The following is a 20,956-nucleotide window of genomic DNA, read 5'->3' on the forward strand; positions in this document are numbered from 1 at the left end:
TGTCTTTGGGATAGATGTATGAGTGCTGCCAGCATTGCTGCAGAGGTTGAAGGGGTGGGGGGTCAGCCTGTTAGTGCTCAGACCATACGCCGCACACTGCATCAAATTGGTCTGCATGGCTGTCAGCCCAGAAGTAAGCCTCTTGTAAAGATGATGCACAAAAAAAAAACACAAACAGTTTGCTGAAGACAAGCAGACTAAGGACATGGATTACTGGAACCATGTCCTGTGGTCTGATGAGACCAAGATAAACTTTTTTGGTTCAGATGGTGTCAAGCGTGTGTGGCGGCAACCAGGTGAGGAGTACAAAGACAAGTGTGTCTTGCCTACAGTCAAGCATGGTGGTGGGAGTGTTGTGGTCTGGGGCTGCATGAGTGCTGCCGACACTAGGGAGCTACAGTTCATTGAGGGAACCATGAATGCCAACATGTACTGTGACATACTGAGGCAGAGCTTGATCCCTCCCTTCGGAGACTGGGCCACAGGGCAGTATTCCAACATGATAACGACCCCAAACACTCCTCAAAGATGACAACTGCCATGCTAAAGAAGCTGAGGGTAAAGGTGATGGACTGGCCAAGCATGTCTCCAGACCTAAACCCTATTGAGCATCTGTGGAAGGTGGAGGAGCGCAAAGTCTCTAACAACCATCAACTCTGTAATGTCATCATGAAGGAGTGGAAGAGGACTCCAGTGGCAACCTGTAAAGCTCTGGTGAACTCCATGCCCAAGAGGGTTAAGGCAGTGCTGGAAAATAATGGTGGCCACACAAAATATTGACACTTTGGGCCCAATTTGGACATTTTCACTTAGGGGTGTACTCACTTTTGTTGCCAGCGGTTTAGGCATTAATGGCTGTGTTGAGTTATTTTGAGGGAACAGCAAATTGACACTGTTATACAAGCTGTACACTCACTACTTTACATTGTAGCAAAGTGTCATTTCTTCAGTGTTGTCACATGGAAAGATATAATAAAATATTTACAAAAATGTGAGGGGTGTACTCACTTTTGTGAGATACTGTACATTCCACAAATAATAATTATGCTACCAAAATTAGTGTGTGCTGTAAAATTGCCTCCAGCCTTGCTCCCGTTCCTTCTTCCTGAAGGCTGCCATTTTGCTAAAGCTCAGAGCCCATGAACAGCAGTAAATCATAAAGTGGAACTACACCCATTGATTTAACAGGTTCAAAAAAGTTACATTCCTGGAATCCTGGGATTGCCAACTGTCACATTTGCTTGTTTCAAAACTGTTAAACCATCAAATGGCTGGTGCCATAACTGATCACATGTGCAGCACCATGGCAGTTGCAGTTCAAACAGAAGCAGCTTCCTTGGCTGTAAAGTACAGGTGGGTTTAATTCCAATTTAAGGCTGTCAGCAGATTGGCCTCTACAAGTTCAGCAGTGCCTAAAAATGGAGAGCAACTGAGCACGTGCAGAGCAGGGTGAGGCAGTGTATTACTGGATTTTGACTAGTATAGGCGTTTATTTTTAATGTTTTACATAGCTATACCTGCAAAAGTCATCTAGCAGAAGTTAATTTTCTGACTAAAGTTCCACTTTAAGCTTATTATCCCTAGAGAAGAGGTTCTTAAGAGGAGTTATAGTCAGAATACACATTTTAAAGTTGGGGTAAACTACCATGCATGACTTTTACCTATAAGTAAGCCTATAGTAAGGCTTTCCTATAGGTACAGTAAGTATCTTCTAAATGTGCGCCGTTTAGGTGCACATTTAGGAGATTCGCCAACACATGACACTGATCCACAGCAGGCAGCATGCAGGGCCACCCTCAGCAATGAGGATAAGACGGAATTCCGTCTCCTCCAAGCCTACATAGAAACATGGAAGAATGAGGTCAGGAAAAAAAGACCATGTGGTCCATTGGGTCTGCCTAATATTTTTTTTAAATATAAACTTTTTTTTTTTTTTTTTTACTTTTTTTTCTCCAAGTATAGATCTATCTTTGTCTCAAACATGTTTAAATCCACTTACTGTTGATGGACTCACTACCCCTACTGGAAGTCTATTCCAAGTATCAACTACTCTTCTGGTAAAAGAATACTTTCTATGATTAATTATGAACTTTCCTCCTGCTACTCTGAGGTCATGTCCCTGCGTTCCCAATCTTAGCTTTATATCGAAAATACTGCCTTCCTGAACCTTATTCGTTGCCTTCATGTATGTAAAGGTTTCAAACATGTCAAACAAGGTTTCCTTCTGTACAAATAGGTTGCTGAAGTCTCTTCCGATATGTCTTATCCCTCAGAACCTTTACTATTTTTGATGCCCATCTCTGGATTCATACTATCTTATCAATACAGTAAAACCTTGGATTGCGAGAAAAACGCAGTTTACGAGCATTTCGCAATACGAGCTATATTTTTTTATTTTTTTTTTAATCTGACTCGTTTTGTGAGCGTTAGCTCACAAGATGAGCAGGATTCAAGCCTCTGGGGTATGCAGTACTGCGTAGTACCAGTACTCAGCTCTGCCAGATAAATACTCTGCATGCAGCACCAGTACTCTGCTCTGCCAAGTAAGAACTCTATCTGCATCTACTCAAGTACCAGTAACAATACTGCCATGTAAAAAAATATTCTGCATATAGTACCAGTACCCAACACTGCCAGATAAATAAATACTCTGCATGTAGTTCCAGTACTGTGCCAGATAAGAGATACCCTGCATACAGTACTGGTACATCAGTGCCTAGCTCTGCCATGTATGAAGTTATTGTGCATGTAGTACAAATACTCCAGTACCCAGCTCTGCCAGATAAATACTCTGCATGTGATACTGGTATGTAAATACTCTGCTTTACCAGGTAAGGGAATATTACTAATGTAGTGGCCAGCTCTGCCAGATAAGAAATGGTTTAGCATGTAGTACCGTGCATGTAGCACCAGTACTCAGCTCTGCAAGGTAAGGAAATACTGTGCATGCAGCACCAGTACTCAGCTCTGCAAGGTAAGGAAAAGCCGTGCATTTAGCACCATTACTCAGCTCTTCAAGGTAAGGAAATACCGTGCATGCAGCACCAGTACTCAGCTCTGCAAGGCAAAAAAAACGTGCATGCAGCACCAGTACTCAGCTCTGCTCGGTCAGAAATCAATCTGTATGTAGCATTAGCACTCCAGTACCCAGATCTGTCAGATAACTAGTAGTATCCAGGGGCAGATTGACCCATTGGGCACGGACCGAGGGCCCGTGCCGCTAGGAGGCCCGTAAGAGCCTCTGCATCTGCAATACATGCAGCATCTAGCTGGGATCAGGACGCGTCTAGCAGGTGGCAGACTGTACAGGTGATGTAGGGGGCCCGGGCCCCAAAAGGACCGCAGAAGGCCCGTGATATTCTGTCGGCCCTCCCGTGTCCTCTCCCCCCACAGTGTCCTCCAGACCTCCACCCACCCACAGTGTCCCCCCACAGTGTCCTCCACCCACCCACAGTGTCCTCCACCCACCGTGACCCCCCCCACAGTGTACTCCACCCACCCACTGTGTCCTCCACCCACCGTGTCCCCCTGTGTCCTCCACCCTCCCACGGTGTCCCCCTGTGCCCTCCACCCTCCACCCTCCCACGGTATCCCCCCTGTGCCCTCCACCTTCCCACGGTGTCCCCCTGTGCCCTCCACCCTCCCACGGTGTCCCCCTGTGCCCTCCACCCTCCCACGGTGTCCCCCTGTGTCCTCCACCCTCCCACGGTGTCCCCCTGTGTCCACCACCCACCCACGGTGTCCCCCTGTGTCCACCACCCACACCCAATGTCCCCCTGTGAAATGTGCCCTGTGACCCATGATGTCCCCTACTGTGTGCCCCATGCCCTGTGATGTGCTCTGTGCCCTGCTGTGTACTCCCTGATGTGCCCCGTGCTTTGCTGTGTACCCCCTAATGTACCCTACTGTGTGCTCCATGCCCTGTGATGTGCCCTGCCGTGTACCGCCAAATGTGCCCTGTTTCCAATGATGTGCCCTACTGTGTGCCCTGTGCTCTGCTGTGTGCCCTACTATGTGCCACATGCCCTGCTGTGTACCTCCTGATGTGCCTCGCTGTATACCCCATGATGTGCCTACTGTGTGCCCCATGCCTTGCTATGTACCCCCTGATGTTCCCTGTGCCCCCTGTAATGCACCATGCTTTGCTCAATAATGTGCCCCGCTGTGTACAGCATAATAAACCCTGCTGTGTGCCCCGCTGTGTGACCCATGCCTTGTGCCCTGCTGTGTACCCCCTGATGTGCCTCATGCCCTGTGATGTTCTCAGTGCCCGGCTCATGTGTACCCCCTGATGTGCCCTTTGCACCATGATGTGCCTACCTGTGTGCCCTGTGTTGTTCCCTGCTGTTTACCCCTTGATGTACCCTGCTGTGCGCCTCATGCCCTGTGATGTGCTTGTGCCTTACTATGTGCCCCAATGATGTATGTAGGTGGGGCTTTGTGTAGGTGTGGGCGGGGACACATGGGGCCCGTGATCTACTATTGCCCGGGGGCCCCATGAGTTGTCAGTCCGCCCCTGGTGATAGTATCAGTACTCATATACCCATCCCTGCAGGTGAGGAATACTGTGCCATGTAGTATTATTACTCCCCGGACACTGACCTTCTGCCGGGCTCTGTGGATGAACTCCAGGGGTTCTTTCCCCATATGTAGAGCTGCCCCCAGCCAGGGGATCCATCCCCGTATACAGGGAGGAGGAGGAAGCCCACTCTGCCGGGTTCTGATCAGTAGGGATCTCACCAGCAGCCCGGCCAGGAGCCCCAGCAAGATCCCCACCGCGGAGCGCAGCTCCATCATCCAATCCTCCTCCATCCTCCCCTCCTCAGACACCTGTCATCCCCGGACAGAGTACCGCCAGTACAGAGCAGGGACGGGGCGGGGCCACACGGACAGGAGACCTTCTGAATGTCAGAGGAACGGGGCGTGTCTGAGAGAGGGAGACCCCGGCCAGCCAATGGGATAGACGAGAGAAGTGTGGGCTGGGCACATGGGCGTGTTAGAAGGCGTATCTGGGGGGAGGGTAGGTCACGGAACCTCCAGAGAGGAGTGGAGATTCCTACTCACCAATCAGAAGTGTGGGCTGGGCACCTGGGCGTGTCTGTGGGCGGGTAAGTCGCGGAACATGCAGCAAGGCATGTCCAGAACTACATTTCCCGTCATCCTCCTGGACCCATGACGTCACGGCCCGTATGTGACCCTCCATGGACTCCCCCAGATGGCAGCCAGGGAGAGGGCACCACCGGGCTCATGGCCCCGGCTCAGCAAGTTCGTCCTGTCCGCCTGTGCCGCCAGCGTGGCCGAGCTAGGTACTGGCACCACTGTGTGTAGCATTGGGGGGGTGGGGCAGGCCTGGGCGGAGCTCTACACAAGTTTAGGGATTGCTGAGACTTGTAGTGCTGCACGATGGTAAAATGTTTCCTTATTATAGAGACCCCCTGTAATCTGTATACATCTGGGGGAGGGGCTGTGTCATGACCTCTGACCTTAAACTATAGCTCCCAACTGTCCCTGATTTGTCCCTCATTTTGGTCTGATCTATATATTTGTATATAAAATGCACTTTTTTATCTTTCAAAAAGTGTTTCCAGTGCTAAACCTTTCATCCAAATTCTAAATTGCTGCATTTGTACATTTTAAAAGCCAATATAAAGGAATAGTAGTGGTAAAAAAAAAAAAGCACTTGTGGATTTATATAACCTTTTTTAGGGGGTTAATTCTCCTTTAAGGGGGTGTGGCAAGGGGCGTGTCCTATGCCTATATACATTTGCTAGTAGGTGTCCCTCATTCCCATCTCAAAATGTTGGGAGTTATGTTAAAGTGACCCTGTCATTAACACGGATCCTCCCGGCAGCTACTCCTCGCCCTCCTTTCAGCTGGGGGGGGGGTCCGTTCTAGTGTCTGTGCCCCCCTCCCCCCACTGCTCTGATCACCCCCACCTCCTTGCTGCTTGGGGGTCATTTCAGAAAGGAGAGGGGGGGGGTCTGATAAATATGTCTTATTTACCAGCCCCATCCTTTTTCTGAATAAACACGAGTGATCGCTACCGATCGCTCATTTGTTCATTCATCACTGAAGCATAGTAAACTGTTACTCAAACCACAATAGTAAAAATCAGTCTGCATATGCAGTAAAGCATGCTTGGTATACTCACTATGGAACCTAAGGGGTTAATCCTCTGCATTGTGTAAAAAGGCTGTTTGATCCTGTCTTCTCTGATCCTCCCCTTCTTCCACAGACCCCAATCCATCTCCTGTTAGAACAGAGCCTTGTGGGCGCTCTGCTCATGCTCAGTTTGGTGTGTTTTTTTTTCTCTTGGGAGAGTCGGCACAGGGCCAATTAGCAATGTCCAGGCAGGGGTCATGCAGCCTCATAGGACCATCAGAGGAGAATGAAAACTCCTCCTACAAGCTTTACCCAGACACTGATAGAAGTCACAAGACTGCTATATACTGCTGATGAGAAAAGGTATCTAGTAGTTTATATTGACTAAGCTCATTGCATTTCCATGTTCTGTGGGAGACCAGATATAGTGAATGCCGGCTCCTCCTTGGTTTAGTAACTCTTTCAGTTTGTGAATGAGTAAGAAGCTTCTAAGTGCTTCCTATTACATCATCTGTGCTGCTAAGGCTGTAGAGAAAGGGATGGAGGAATATTTGTCCTCAGTCCCTTTCTCTGTCTCATAAATGAGACATCAGTGGTCTGTTTAGACCTCTGAAACTTCACCAAAGCCCCCCCAACAGGACAGTTAAAAAAAAAAAAAAAAAAGTTGTAAAATTCTATTAAAAAAAAAAAAGTGAAGGGTTTGTTCACATGTGCTTTGCTCTCTGAAAAGCATTCAGCAATTGGATTGCTCTTCAGAGAGAGTTTGACAGGTGGTGAGGCGGTATAGTGTCTCCTCACGGCTCGCTTTAACCTCGCACTGGTACGCAAAGCACGTGGTTGCAGGGCACTTGCAGAGCAGCGCTTTTCACTTTAAATGGGTATTGTTGGACAGGGGTATCATTTTTGCCATGGCTGCAAAGCATAGCATCACGACTGTGGCATGTGTACACCCCTAGTCCACTGCCTCTGTTGCTAAAGGGGGTAGCAGTTGGTGGGCGGTAAAAGCACAGGTCAACTATGGGGTTTATTCACTTCCCCAACCTCCCGTTTTTAATGAGCACTAAGGACTCATTCTCACAGTGGTTGTGTAAATGAATGAATTGTTCATGCAGCTGGAAACTGCCTGTTACACTAAGACAGGGGTCTCCAAACCTTCTAAGTAAAGGGCCAGTTTACTGTCCTTCAGACTTTGGGAGAACCGGAGTGTGGTCAGTGGGGGTGGAAGTGTCCCAGCATTGTTTGGAGTAAACCATGCCCCATCATTGGTGTCAATTGTGTCCTATCGTTTGTGTCATTTAGTGGAATTGTGCCCCATTATTGGTGTCTTTGGTAGGAAGTGTGCAATATAGTTTGTGTCCATGGGAGGAATTGTGCCCCGTTGTTTATCATTGGGAGGAATTGAGCCCCATTGTTGGTGTCATTGGGAGGAACTTTGCCCCATCATTGGTGTTATCGAGCACCATTGTTGGTGTCATTGGGGGGGAATTGTGCCCCTTTTGGTGTCATTGGGAGGAACTGTGCCCCATCGTTGGTGTCATTGGGAGGAACTGTGCCCCATCGTGGGTGTCATTGGGAGGAACTGTGCCCCATCGTTGGTGTTATCGAGCCCCATCTTTGGTGTCATTGGGAGGAATTGTGCCCCTTTTGTTGGTGTCATTGGAAGGAATTGTGCCCCTTTTGTTGGTGTCATTGGGAGGAATTGTGCCCCTTTTGTTGGTGCTATTGGGAGGAATTGTGCCCCTGTTGTTGGTGTGATTGGGAGGAATTGTGCCCCTGTTGTTGGTGTGATTGGGAGGAATTGTGCCCCTGTTGTTGGTGTGATTGGGAGGAATTGTGCCCCTGTTGTTGGTGCTATTTGGAGGAATTGTGCCCCTGTTGTTGGTGCTATTGGGGGGAATAGTGCCCCTTTTGTTGGTGTCATTGGGAGGAATTGCGCCCCTTTTGTTGGTGCCGTTGGGAGGAATTGTGCCCCTTTTGTTGGTGCCACTGGGAGGAATTGTGCCCCTTTGTTGGTGCCATTGGGAGGAATTGTGCCCCTTTGTTGGTGCCATTGGGAGGAATTGTGCCCCTTTGTTGGTGCCATTGGGAGGAATTGTGCCCCTTTTGTTGGTGCTATTGGGAGGAATTGTGCCCCTGTTGTTGGTGTGATTGGGAGGAATTGTGCCCCTGTTGTTGGTGCTATTTGGAGGAATTGTGCCCCTGTTGTTGGTGCTATTGGGAGGAATTGCGCCCCTTTTGTTGGTGCCGTTGGGAGGAATTGCGCCCCTTTTGTTGGTGCCGTTGGGAGGAATTGCGCCCCTTTTGTTGGTGCCGTTGGGAGGAATTGCGCCCCTTTTGTTGGTGCCGTTGGGAGGAATTGTGCCCCTTTTGTTGGTGCCACTGGGAGGAATTGTGCCCCTTTGTTGGTGCCACTGGGAGAAATTGTGCCCCTTTGTTGGTGCCATTGGGAGGAATTGTGCCCCTTTGTTGGTATCAATGAATGAAATGGTGCCCCAAGGGTCGGATAAAAGCGAGGAAAGGGCCGCAGTTTGGAGAGCACTGCTCTAAGGGGAAGCAGTGGCTGTATGAACACTGCCGCAGGTTGTACTTTGACAGGTGAAAGTGTGTGCGTGGTCCTTAATACCCACTGTCTGTGTTCAGGGCTGCACACCTACACCCACACCCCAGTCCAATTAGAACATGTGGCTGTGTTCATATAGCTGCTGCATCCCCATAGCACAAAATAGGCTGCCTGCACACAGCTCCAGGCACATAAACCAGATTCACACTGTAAAGGCCACAGCACCCATGTGAATAAGCCTCAAGCTTCATTCACAATCAGAACCCTGTCAGGTAGGCTGTACTGGGCCCTGTGATTTTTAGCGGCACACTTGGTTATATCCTTGTCAGGTTTTTTTGCCTTCTGGGGAGATTTTCTTTCTCTACGTGTCCAATAGCCAAAACAGGAAGTGGGATCAAATCCCTCCATCATGAATGTCCCCATGGGGAGATTTCCCCTCTATTTCTGTTCTGATAGCAACCAAACATTTTCAAACATCACTTTCAGTGATAATGGTAAACAAGAGAACTAGAGAGGGGGAATCTCCTTAATGGGGGCACAGACAGCAATAAAAATGGACAGGGGTTCTAATCCCTCTCCACTCTATCCAAAACTAAAAAGGTTTTACCAGTCCATTCACGCCTAAAATGCATGAGCGCTAACACACATTGGTTCGCTCTTTAAGCATGCATTGTGTAAGGGCAGCCTTCCCATTTGAATGCACCATAACAGATTGCACATGCAGGACACTGCTCTGTGTGCTCAAAAAAAACCCCACAAAAAGTCACCCCGGGGCTTTAAATGAGGTGAATGTGATTTAATCAATCACATGACACAAATAAACACACAAATACATTTTTATTAAAAATTGTCATACATACATGAACAATAAAAAAATTGCCAAGCCGGTCAGCTGATGCATACAGTGTAAAACAGTATCATTACACGTATAGCAGTAAAAAATGTACATGGCAATATATACAGGCATAGAAAGTGACCCTACGCGTTTCGCAAGACCATGCTCGATTCATCAGGGGTACATGCAAGTGTATTACAGCTGTAAAAAAGTATGAAAAACCAAATGAATATCTGCACAAGGATGGTATTGTGACAAATGGTCAAGGGGGCCTGAGGCACAAGGCCCCATACTTGCCAACAGCTAGGTGAGACTACCAGATGCTGAATACCCAGAGGCGGCAGCAATAAGCGTCCAGCTCAGGAGCCGAGGAGGCAAGAAAAACACAGATCCAACAGAGCGCAACCGGGGGGCTCTGTGTGCTGAGGTGTTTTGGGTTACATTCAGAAGGATGTAGATTCCTGTGATGGGGTGACAACAATGCTGGACCTCTCCTGAATTCAGAGCAGAGTTGTCACCCTCATGTAGGCAGTACCTGCTTGCACTACAGAGGGAGGAGAAGATGTTGAAGGAGCGTGGCTATCAGCATTGTCACTGCTCATTGACAAACCTGTAGCCACACCCAGTCCCACCCATTTCATTCTGGATGGACAGCACTGCCTCTGCTGCTGACACGCTCCCACTGTGAGCTGCAGTGTCTGGGAGGGGGAGCGTGTGAGACGCAAATAAAGGAGGATTTGTCTCAATCAGGTAAGGTGAAGGAAGTTTTTTTTGTTTTATGGGGCTTGTGCATCACATAGTAGCAAAATATGGTCCTTCGTAAATGAGCCTTTAAAGCTGCTAACTCCAGCCAAAAGTAACAATCTTTCCTTGCATTGGAGCTCCCCCTGCACTGCAAACGTTCAGTACTTCATTATGCTGCGGGAGTGAGGCATAAGGTAAGTAAAGGTCAAGGCATAATTGACCATTTAAAGAAGAAGTAAACCTCTTTAAAGTAAAAGCTTAATGGGCTAGCATACTAGCCCATTATGTGCCACTTACCTGCAAACGAAGCCCGCACTGTCCTCTGTGAAGGCCGTATCCATCTTCGCCCCATTCCTTTCTGGGGTCGTGGACTCCGGCTCTGTGACTGGCCGGAGTCGCGTGACGTCACTCCCACGCATGCGCTAGTGAAGAAACAGCACGGAGGGCCGCTTCTTCACAGTGCATGCGCCAGTGACATCCTCCGCATTGGGGGTATACAACCACTTTAAACCTTACAGTGCAGGAAGAGCCACTATACAAAGCAGGATTTTTTTATTCCCTGGAGTTCAGCTTTAATTTTTTCTTTTTTTTAATGCAAGTATGTTATTAGATTCTTGCTATCCCTATACAGCAGGGCTGGAGTGTAAGAGGAAGAAGCAACACAAGTAACCACTCAGTTATATGCTGAGAAGAATTCTGCTGAATAGTAGGAGAGAGCAGAGTGATAGATGGGTTCATCACTATGCTGCCTCTCTCTTATATTGGCTGTGGGTCCAGGACTAACTGGGCTCTGAGGAATTGGGTTCAATGATGTTGGCCATCAGATTGAGGACATCCAGAGGCAGAAAAAAGGACTTTGAAGGGAAATTTCTGGGTTGAAGGTGAATACTGCAGCAAAAGCTGGTTTTGTTATGTTCATTTTAATGGGCTTTTTTTTTTTTTTACTTTTTTATCCTTTTTTTATTTTTGTCTGGAGTTCTGCTTTGGGTAATAGACTTTCTTTGTCTCTGCCAATAGTGACCTTTCCTCTGGATCTGACCAAAACTCGCCTACAAATCCAAGGAGAAGCGGCCCTGAAGCAGCATGGAGAAGCCGGCCTGGCGGGGCCCTATAGAGGGATGGTGCGCACTGCAGTTGGCATAGTGCAGGAGGAAGGCTTACTGAAACTCTGGCAGGGGGCTACACCTGCCGTCTATCGCCACATAGGTAACCAGCTGGAAAGTTCTCTGATATGAAGGTGTTATTTATTCGGGGACAGTGTGAGAAGCAGGGTGTCACCAGGAAACAAAATAAGGTGTAATCTTCCCATTGGGGACATAGACGCCATAAAAAAAAATTTGAAACCTTTATCATTCTAATAAGAAAAAAAGTTAACTGGAGCTTCAAGTTTATGGAACAGATAATGTCTAAGTAATCTACTATAACGGCCTGGACAGATCCCTTGTTTTGAAATCAATATAAATATTTGGCTTTTAACCCTTTTACTAACAGAGCCGTTTTTGCACACTTTTACACAAGAAAAAAATCTTAGGTCTGATGATTACATAAACCCCCCAAACGTGTATTTTCTGAAATCAGACACCCTAGAGCAGTGATGGTGAACCTTGGCACCCCAGATGTTTTGGAACTACATTTCCCATTATGCTCATGCACTCTGCAGTGTAGCTGAGCATCATGGGAAATGTAGTTCCAAAACATCTGGGGTGCCAAGGTTGGCCATCACTGCCCTAGAGAATAAAATAGTGGTAGTTCCAATGTTTTATTGTCATACGATACTAGTGCAGTGGTTTAGGAAATGCAAAACTTCAGTTACGCTAAGGTTAACCACTTTAGCCCCGGAAGGATTTGCCCCCTTAATGACCAGGCCATTTTTTGCGATACAGCACTGCGTCGCTTTAACTGACAATTGCACAGTCGTGCGACGTTGTACCCAAACAAAATTGACGTTCTTTTTTTACCCACAAATAGAGCATTCTTTTGGTGGTATTTGATCAGTATTTTGCACTATAAACAAAAAAAGGCCGACAGTTTTAAAAGAAACTATTTTTTATTACTTTCTGCTTTAATACATAGCCAAAAAAAATGTATTCATCAGTTTAGGCCGATATGTATTCTTCTACATATTTTTGGTAAAACAAAATCGCAATAGGCGTATATTGATTGGTTTGCGCAAAAGGTATCATGTCTACAAACTACGGGATAGATTTAGGAACTTTTATTTATTTTCATTGTTTTTACTGGTAATGGCGGCAATATGCGATTATTAATTTTTTTTTTTTTTTTCCGGGACTGCGACATTGCAGTGGACAAATCTGACTCCAAATGATACTTTTTGGGGACCAGTGACATTATTAGATTGATCAGTGCTAGAAAAATGCACTAATCAATGTAAATATGACACTGGCAGGGAAGGGGTTAACACTAGGGGTGATCACGGTTCCCTGGGTGTGTTCTAACTGTAGGGGAGATGGGCTTACTGGAACATGAGAGATCACTGTTCCCGATCACTGGGAACAGTAGATCTGTCATGTCATCTGGCAGAACAGAGAAATGCCTTGTTTACATAGGCAGTTCCCCGTTCTGTCTCTCCTCAATGTGATCGCGGGTCGCCGGCGGACATCGAGTCCGCAGGAACAACAGGCGCGCGCTCCTGCTATCTTCCTTGCACGTTACGACGTACAGGTTTGTGCAGAAGAGCCGACCTGCTGCAGTATATCTGTGTGAGCAGGTCGGCAAGTGGTTAATTTTAGGGCGCACAAATGCAATTTACCTAATTTAATGGTAAAATATAAAAGACGAGGTTGCGCCAAGTAAATAGATAACCAATATGTCAAACCTTAAAATTGCATGTGCCTGTGAAATGTGACCAACTTCAGTACCCTATGTTTTCCATAGGCAAGGCTTTAAAAGCTCCTACAGGTCATTAGTTTAGAGTTAACCATGAATAATGTCCCCTAATGAGTGCTCTCATTGTGGAATGCGCAGCATTATATAACAAAAAAAAAAAAAACATACAAGGCCATCCACAACTTTGCCCCCAGCTACATCACCAACCTCATCTGCAGATATCACCCAAATCATCCTCTCCGCTCCTCCCAAGACCTCCTGCTCTCTAGCTCCCTTGTTACCTCCTTCCATGCTCGCTTCCAGGACTTTTCCCGAGCCTCTCCCTACTCTGTCTGCCTTTAGGCGATCCTTGAAAGCTCACGTTTTCAGGGAAGCCTACTGTTGGCGCTATATAGATCCTGTATAATGAGAATAATTTTTGCACCTAGAGGCCCCCAACACGTGCATTTACATTCGTACGTTCATCTATGTGGGGGTGGAGGGAGCTCAAACATTTTTTGGGAGGGGATTTTAAGTGCTTGGGTGTAACTTTAATTTTTTACACTTTTTTTTTTTTTTTTTTTTTTTCATCACATAGGAGTCAAAAAGTACCCACGTGATGCCTTCTTTTGATGACAAGTTCTTTTTAATGAGACATCAGGGCTCTCAAAGACCCCTGATGTCCCACCGGTCCTCCAGTAAACCCAATGGAGTGCATATCCCACTCCATTAGCTTCTTTTCTAGCTATACCTGTTAGTGAAAGTGACACCAGGACCCTTCACTTCTGAATCATTAGCAGGAAGGGGTGATCAGAGAACAGATGTTCACTGATCTCCCTCTCCTCTACCCAGCGGCACCCGCTCTGCCAGTTCGTGGTCCACCAATGGGCATACAGAGTCCAAAAAATATAGCGGGGGGAGGAGACAAACACATACAAGGGTGTGTGGAAGCTACCCGCCAGCTGTGCTCCCTTCCATCTGACAGCCAACAGTCTGTCTGTCAGATGTACTCACCTGCAGCCACCAGGAGTGTGTGTAAAACCCCACAAAGCCTCCACAGTACTACATTTTCTGCTCCTGGCTACTCCCCGTTTTTCTTGATCTTTTTATTGATCTTTTATCTTTTTAATGAGTCCGTGGGTCACATTCCTTATTTCTATCTTGTACAGTGTACTCCGGAGTCCGCATGGTGGCCTATGAGCAAATTCGAGACTCCCCACTTGGGAAAGGAGACAGCAACGTTTTTCCTCTCTGGTATGTTATGCTCAAGCTCTATTTTTAATATATGACCATTCTATTTCTATAGAGTGATTAGGTGTTGTGTATGGTCATGGCTGGAGCTCACAATGGGCAGTACTGGCTTGTACCTATAGGCACCACTTTTATATTTTTAGGTGGCCACTGATAAAATCCCTATAGACAGATAACTGCTTCCTCACTTCTAGGGGCATTGCAAGGCTCCTTAATGCTGAACTTCAGGCAGTTATAAAAGATGCACATTAAAGTAGCTCTGTATTTCTTAATGCATCATTAAATGTTTTCTTTTGAAAGCAGGCTGAGTACCTGAATTTGACCTAGTATTGGCCTCTTGCAGCCCAAGTACAACAGAGCTGGAGTGTGAAAGGAAGAAGCAGTGCAAGGAGCCAGTCAGTTCATGTACTGACAGGAGGAGAGAGCAGAGTGACAGAGAGATGAGCTCATCATTGTACTGCTTCTCTTTTCACTGTCCAGTCACGAGTTGGGGTGGGTCCAGGATGCCCTAAGCTCAGTGGAAAAGTGGGTTGAATGATGCAGTTCATCAAGACCTGAGTCACACCTATGCGTTTTTGAGTGCTTTTTGCAGGAACATACTGCAGTCCATTTAACATGGTTTCCTATGGGACACAGTCACATCTATGGGTTTTTTTTTTTTCAGCCGCTGCATTTTTGGAAAGGGTCAGGGACTTTATTAAACACAAAACAGTGCATTTTTGGTTTAATAGACTTTAATGGAGAAGCTGTAGAAAAGCAACAACAAATTGGCCAAAAAACCCAATAAAAACGCGGCAACAACGCACCGCAAAAAGCACTGTAGAAACGGATCAAAATCAAACTCCATAGGTGTGAACCATGAACCACGCCTTGGGATATCTTTCAGCAGAAAAAAAAACCTACATGCAAGCTGAAAGTTCACTCACAAAATAACCTTCAGTTGTACTGATCCTTCCTTACTTTCTGATTCACTAAAACATGTTTGTTGCCAGTCAGAGCTTGCACACTTGTTCCAGGTAATTCAGTGGGGACATATAAAGCCATTGGATCACAAAGACAGCCTGCAAATAGCATTTCCAAAAGGAGGTCAGGAGAGGTTCCTTTCGAAGCATAACTCCAGCCAAAAGTAACAAAATGAAAACGAATAGCCCATTCGATAACAAAACCAGCTTCTGCTGCAATATTCAGCTTCAATCCATGCATTTCACCTGCAGTATTTTTTTCTGCCATTAAATATCCTAAGTCTGATCGAAAGCATCATTCAACCCACTTCCAATTTTTTAAAGGACTCCTAGGACTTTAAAAGGGAAGTATGGGGGTTTTGCAGATTTGTACTTGCCTAGGTTGATGCATCATCAGTCCCCCGCCAGCTCTAATGCTGCAGATCGCTCAGTTCTCACAGCTCCCTGAGCAGAGAGCTGTTGACTGTCAGCCACAGCTCTCTGCTCTGCCCCCTCCTCGCTCACTGGAGCGCTGTGCTGTGGAGGGAGCGGTCGGCTCAGTCTCTCAGTGTCTCGCTGATAGGCTGAGCCGGGTGCCGGTCCAGGCATCTGGGCAGATACCGACTCCAGTGTCGCAATCTTGCCTGAGCCTGGACCGGCTCTTTGACCTTAGCAGTTATCGGACTTCAGCCCACTCTCTGTTGAAAACGGGTCACAGGAGTGCAGAACGAACTGCACTCCTGTGATCCACAGGAAAAGTACAGCCAAACAAGCTTTGGCTGTTCTTCTCCTTTTAATTATGTATACTGTTTTAATTAAAAAAAAAAAAAACCTCCGGGTTTTTATCATATGCTATCAAAGGCACGAACATGTACATTTCTATTTTCGATTTTATCTTTTTAATACTGTTATTTTAAGACAATTACAATATTAAACAGATGCACACTGCCACCTTCAGACACCAATGGTATCTGAAGTCGCATAGTTGGGTACAGTATTTTAAATGAAAAAATAGTGACGCTATGTGTATATAAATCCGTGACAGAAAATCTAAAAATAATCGAGCAATAAATTATAATTTAAAAAAATAGTGACAATTAAACACTTAGTGTGTAATAATAAGTGTCATAAACAATATCCATGTGTCAAAATATCAAGAAGATAAATTATTAATAAAACGTCCATGCATAGTGATAAAGTTCTTATAAGGTGAATAATCATCTTAAGCCAAAACGATATAAAAATGTCTTCCACCACACCAAGATGTGACCGTGATCCACTCCCTTTAAAATCACACTCACCAAAAAGATATGCCTTGCATTCTCATGCTCGGCAAACAAGCTGTTTCAAACCCACCAGGGTTAATCAAACTTTGGCTCCCAGCAGCAATCAATAGGGGAGGGTATTCCCATAAGTGAACATGAAATGAAAAAAACTTCCATTAGTGTGATACTGCAAACAATTTATTAAAATCATACAAAAAACCTCAACTATTGCACTCACATAGTTCCAAACATGTAAAAGCTTTCCAGGAAATAAAGTTACTTGTAACAGAGCTAAAGTGATGTGTTGTTGTCTCAGCGGACCCGGGATGCAGTGTATTGAATCTCACCCCTCGCTCGCTCGTGTCACAGCACCGTCACACCTTTTTTCAACCAGACTAACATCAGTGTTTTAAGTTGCATAGTTAGTCTGGTTGAAAAAAGACACAAGTCCATCCAGTTCAATCAATAATCCAATAAACCAAGTGATCGTTATTGCAAGGCTAACAGTGACAGCCATCTTTGAGTGCAAGCCAAGTAGCTGTGATAGGGAGGACTGGTATCGACGTATCCTCCACAAGGGACATTGTGACAATCCCCACCTTCGCAGTAACCCTTCCTGTAACTAACCTCAGTCCTCACAATAACCCCTTCCTATAACCCTCAATACCTACACAAACTGCCCTCCCCATCCATGGCCCCAACCCTCGCACTAACCCTTCTATCAGTAAACATACGTTTAACCCTAACCCACACATTAATCCTTCCTGTAATCCTCAACAATAAGTCTCTCTAATGTAAACTAAACCCCTTCTTTGCATAACAACCTCTTCTCTATTAGGATGCTTTACAGCAAAGGCCAACCTTCCCAGGTCTGAAAGATAACTGGGCTTAGATCTTGTCACTGGGATCTACTGTTTCGCCATATGAAGGAGAGAAACAGGAGGACTGCGTGTTGGGACTTTAGATGAAGCACGCAGGTGTAGAAAATTTTAATTTATTGGAAATCTGTTACATGAGGGTAATCATGAGTAGACCTAGATAACCAATGCAATTCATTCAGTAGGTATACATTTAGTAATTACAAATTGCGAATTTGTAATAGTAATCGCATAATACAAGTAATGATTTGGTCAGGTAAAACATATAATTGGGCATAAAAACACAGCATATAATAGCTCTATGCATTTCGTGGATTAATCCACTCTTCAGGAGCATGCACATGAATACTGTAGTATAGTAATGAAAAGAATATCTATATGGTCTGACCCTGTCAAGGAAAAGAGATTAAGATGGGATAAATAGGAGGTAAAATTACCTAGAAACCCCCCCCCCGGGAGGTGAGGTGGTTAGGATGGCCTGGGACTCGACAAGGTTGATTTCCAAGAAAGGAATTTCCAAAAGATGAAAATAGTCATAACCATAAGTGCTGAAACTAAAAATAAAAGATATAGAAAAATATACTGGGAACTTATGTATTGTGATATAGTGGGTCATATATATCCTATACTTGGTAAAGGACAGGGTAATGAGATGCTAATGAGTGTGTAGATAGACTACAGTTAGTGAGAGTAAGAGTGGAAGGTGATAAAATACATGGAAAAAAATAGGAAACATTGTCACCAGAAAGATTGGAAGAGATGAAACCCAAACGTGCCAAGTAAAATAATAATAGTGAAAAGTGAAAGTCCGATTACCTAATACAAATTTAAGTTCTAAGTGATCCAGAGAGTGTCCAAGTGAGAAGATGGTACCACCATGTGAGTCAAATGCCCCAGAATGACCTATAAGGTCTGCCACACCCACCAACGTCACGCTGGCGTGCATTGTGGAGAGGAGGCACCTGCAGGTGGGAGGACAAGCCGCCCAAAAATGGTGCCAAAACCATCCCTCCACCTGGCCGCTAGATGTAAAATGCGGTGGAGAGCGGCGGCGCCATGGGCGTGGCACAGCAGCTTTGTTGCATGGAGCGTGACGTCGATGCGTAGTACAGGGCGGACCACTCACCCTATATGGAGGGGAGGAGGAAGACCTGTAGCATGCATTGCAGCTCCCGGGAAGTGATGGAGCCACTGCTCCTGTCTATATCATGTAACGCCCTCAATTGCCAAAGATATTAAACTATTATGGGGGTGGGGAGTAACAGCCTCATCCCATGGGGGTTAGCCCGGTGGAAGGAGAGGCGTAACCTTCAGGAAACAGTTCTCTTGGTTTATTCACTGCTACACATATCCTTCTCAGCTCCCAAAGTCTGGATTAAGACTGAAGGTAGTGCTTTACATATGCATTCTCCAGATATATAAGCAAATTTATGCAGCAGAGATCTTTTAATTATACTGTGAATTACAGGTGTGAACAAATTTCTCTGCTGGGAGAACTTGGTATACATACAAACTATCAACTAATAGACATGATACTAGTAGCATCTCATAACTTTTTTGATTTTGTTCTGGATGCCACTATCAGTCCAGCAAAACTGAGTTGGCTGGATTTAGTTTCATACTCGCCAGAAGCTAAACCTGCTTGCATGCCCGCCGGGGGCACTACCTCAACATTTCCCCTGTCTGGAGCCTGGCAGCTGTGGCTTGGCTCAAGATACACAAAACTCAGCCTGGGTCAAGGATTGGACCCAGCTAAGCAAATGTAATTGGAAAACAAAACCCATGAATGCCAATTTAAGGAGCATCTACGTAAGCCAGTGAGCTTCTATTGCTATCCGAGAATTGTAAGGTCCAAGGACAATACCTGAAGCTGGCAGGAAAGTGCAGAAAAAATTCTCACCTGATTCCATGCGTCATTTCCGTGATGGCTGGGTAATCAAAAGTCATTTCTCGTTGGCTGATGGAAACATTGCAGAATCAGCAACAGAGGAATTCCTTGTTCATCCAGCCAGTGAGGGAGCAATGTGTAGAAATGGGTGAGCTTTACCCTGCTCTATAAAGCAATCCTCTAGCTGGTGACAATTAATGTCCCATGACCTTAACTATATGAAAAGCAGAAGGTCCACTTAGTTTATAATAGAACAAAATGAATTGCATCCAGATTTAGGAGGCATTTTACAGGGCTTTTGGATGTGACTTGTAACATCTGGTCATGCGATTCTGTGCTGTGCATGCAACTTCCCTCCAGCGCTTCAATATGTGTGGGCAGTGAAGCTCAGAGAGGGTGGTGTGTAGAGCCAGGGAGCACACTGTCATCTATTTTCCATAGCCTCAGTTTCGGTATCACTCAGAAGATGAAAATACCATAATAGTATAGTTGTTCTCTAAATGATTCTACTTGTTGCCTGAATTCTCTCTGTTGTGTCCTCTTTATCTCAGGAAGTCTGTTGTAGGAGGAATGATGGCTGGAGCTATTGGTCAGTTTTTCGCTAGTCCTACAGATCTGGTGAAAGTACAGATGCAGATGGAAGGAAAGAGACGGCTTGAAGGAAAACCTCCCCGGTCAGTGTGTCTAATTTATACTCTGGAGCAGATTAAAAAAAAAAAAACTTAAGTTTATTTTTCAAAATTTTTTTTGCTTTTTTTTTATTGGTTTTAACAATTTCACATCATATATTCCACGTGAGATGCAGACAGTTTTTAGGAGGAACAATTACCAGGAGTAAAAAAGCAGCAACACAGTAATTGCAGAGAAGGTAATTTCTCTTGTTAATAGAATAGAGGAAGAAAAGGAGTGAGGGAAGGTATGGCAGGAGAAGAGATAAAATGTTGAGGAGAAGTGGGGTAGCCAGGTGGAGAAGGCAGGTGGGCTCTGCTGTAGGTAAAGCGGTATTAAATGCAACCAAAGAAAATTCCCAGCTAAACTTGCCAGCCAGCCTGCAACCAATCGACAGACAGGATAATTTGGTTTCTTGCAGGCAGGTCGGTAAGTTGAGCTGGGAATATTCTTTGGTTTTGTTTGACATGCGTCACCCTTCCATGTGCTTTTACTATGGAGGCTCTCACAAATTTATAGGAGTTGCAGATAATACTGGGGTGCCGTGAAGTGAACCTGCAGCTTACGCGTGTATTTGCAAATGTGTGCAAATTACCCCCTGTTGTGTGGTTTCCTTTTTTTTTTTTTTTTTTTTTTTTTTTTTTGCATATTTAAGAGATGTAAAGTGATACTAAAGTCTAATTTTTTTTTTTTATTTTTTTTTTTTGTACAAAATAGCAAACATTTTATACTTGCCTGCTGTGGAGTGGATTTGCACAGAGCAGCCAAGATTCTCCTCTTCTTAGGTCCCTCTTCAGCGCTCCTGGCCCCTCCCTCCTGTTGAGTGCCCCCCCACAGTAAGCAGCTTGCTATGGGGGCACCCTAGCTGCAGCTCTTTTTTTTTTCAAACGCTTCTAGACGCAAACGCGGCTGGTGGTATGTAAACGCAGCTAAACGGCCGTTTTTAGATGCTGGTTTCTAGCTGTCAAGTTAAATTGTTCAGGAGAGGTTGAACAAT

At 45.5% G+C, this 20,956-nt stretch overlaps 2 protein-coding genes across 4 annotated transcripts in view; one reads left to right on the forward strand and one right to left on the reverse strand.

Moving 5' to 3' along the window:
- Positions 1-4,921, reverse strand: part of CYP39A1 (cytochrome P450 family 39 subfamily A member 1) — a 133,786-nt gene extending 128,865 nt beyond the window's left edge. For 2 of the 3 annotated variants that reach the window (XR_012243746.1, XM_073625250.1), the window contains exon 1: positions 4,603-4,921. Coding sequence is in view for 2 of the 3 variants with exons in the window: in XM_073625250.1 (XP_073481351.1) it covers positions 4,603-4,812 (210 nt within the window). In the remaining variant the exon portion in view is untranslated. The remainder of the gene's footprint in view (positions 1-4,602) is intronic. The other variant, XM_073625249.1, reaches the window with a different exon arrangement.
- A 236-nt stretch (positions 4,922-5,157) lies between these two features.
- The window catches only part of SLC25A27 (solute carrier family 25 member 27), a 38,769-nt gene continuing 22,970 nt past the window's right edge, over positions 5,158-20,956 (forward strand). The window contains 5 exon segments of the mRNA XM_073625255.1: positions 5,158-5,208; positions 5,210-5,306; positions 11,259-11,447; positions 14,237-14,321; positions 19,842-19,964. Coding sequence (XP_073481356.1) covers positions 5,173-5,208; positions 5,210-5,306; positions 11,259-11,447; positions 14,237-14,321; positions 19,842-19,964 — 530 coding nt within the window. The 5' untranslated portion in view covers positions 5,158-5,172.

Source organism: Aquarana catesbeiana, linkage group LG04, assembly GCF_042186555.1.
Source record: "Aquarana catesbeiana isolate 2022-GZ linkage group LG04, ASM4218655v1, whole genome shotgun sequence".
NCBI lineage: Eukaryota > Metazoa > Chordata > Amphibia > Anura > Ranidae > Aquarana > Aquarana catesbeiana.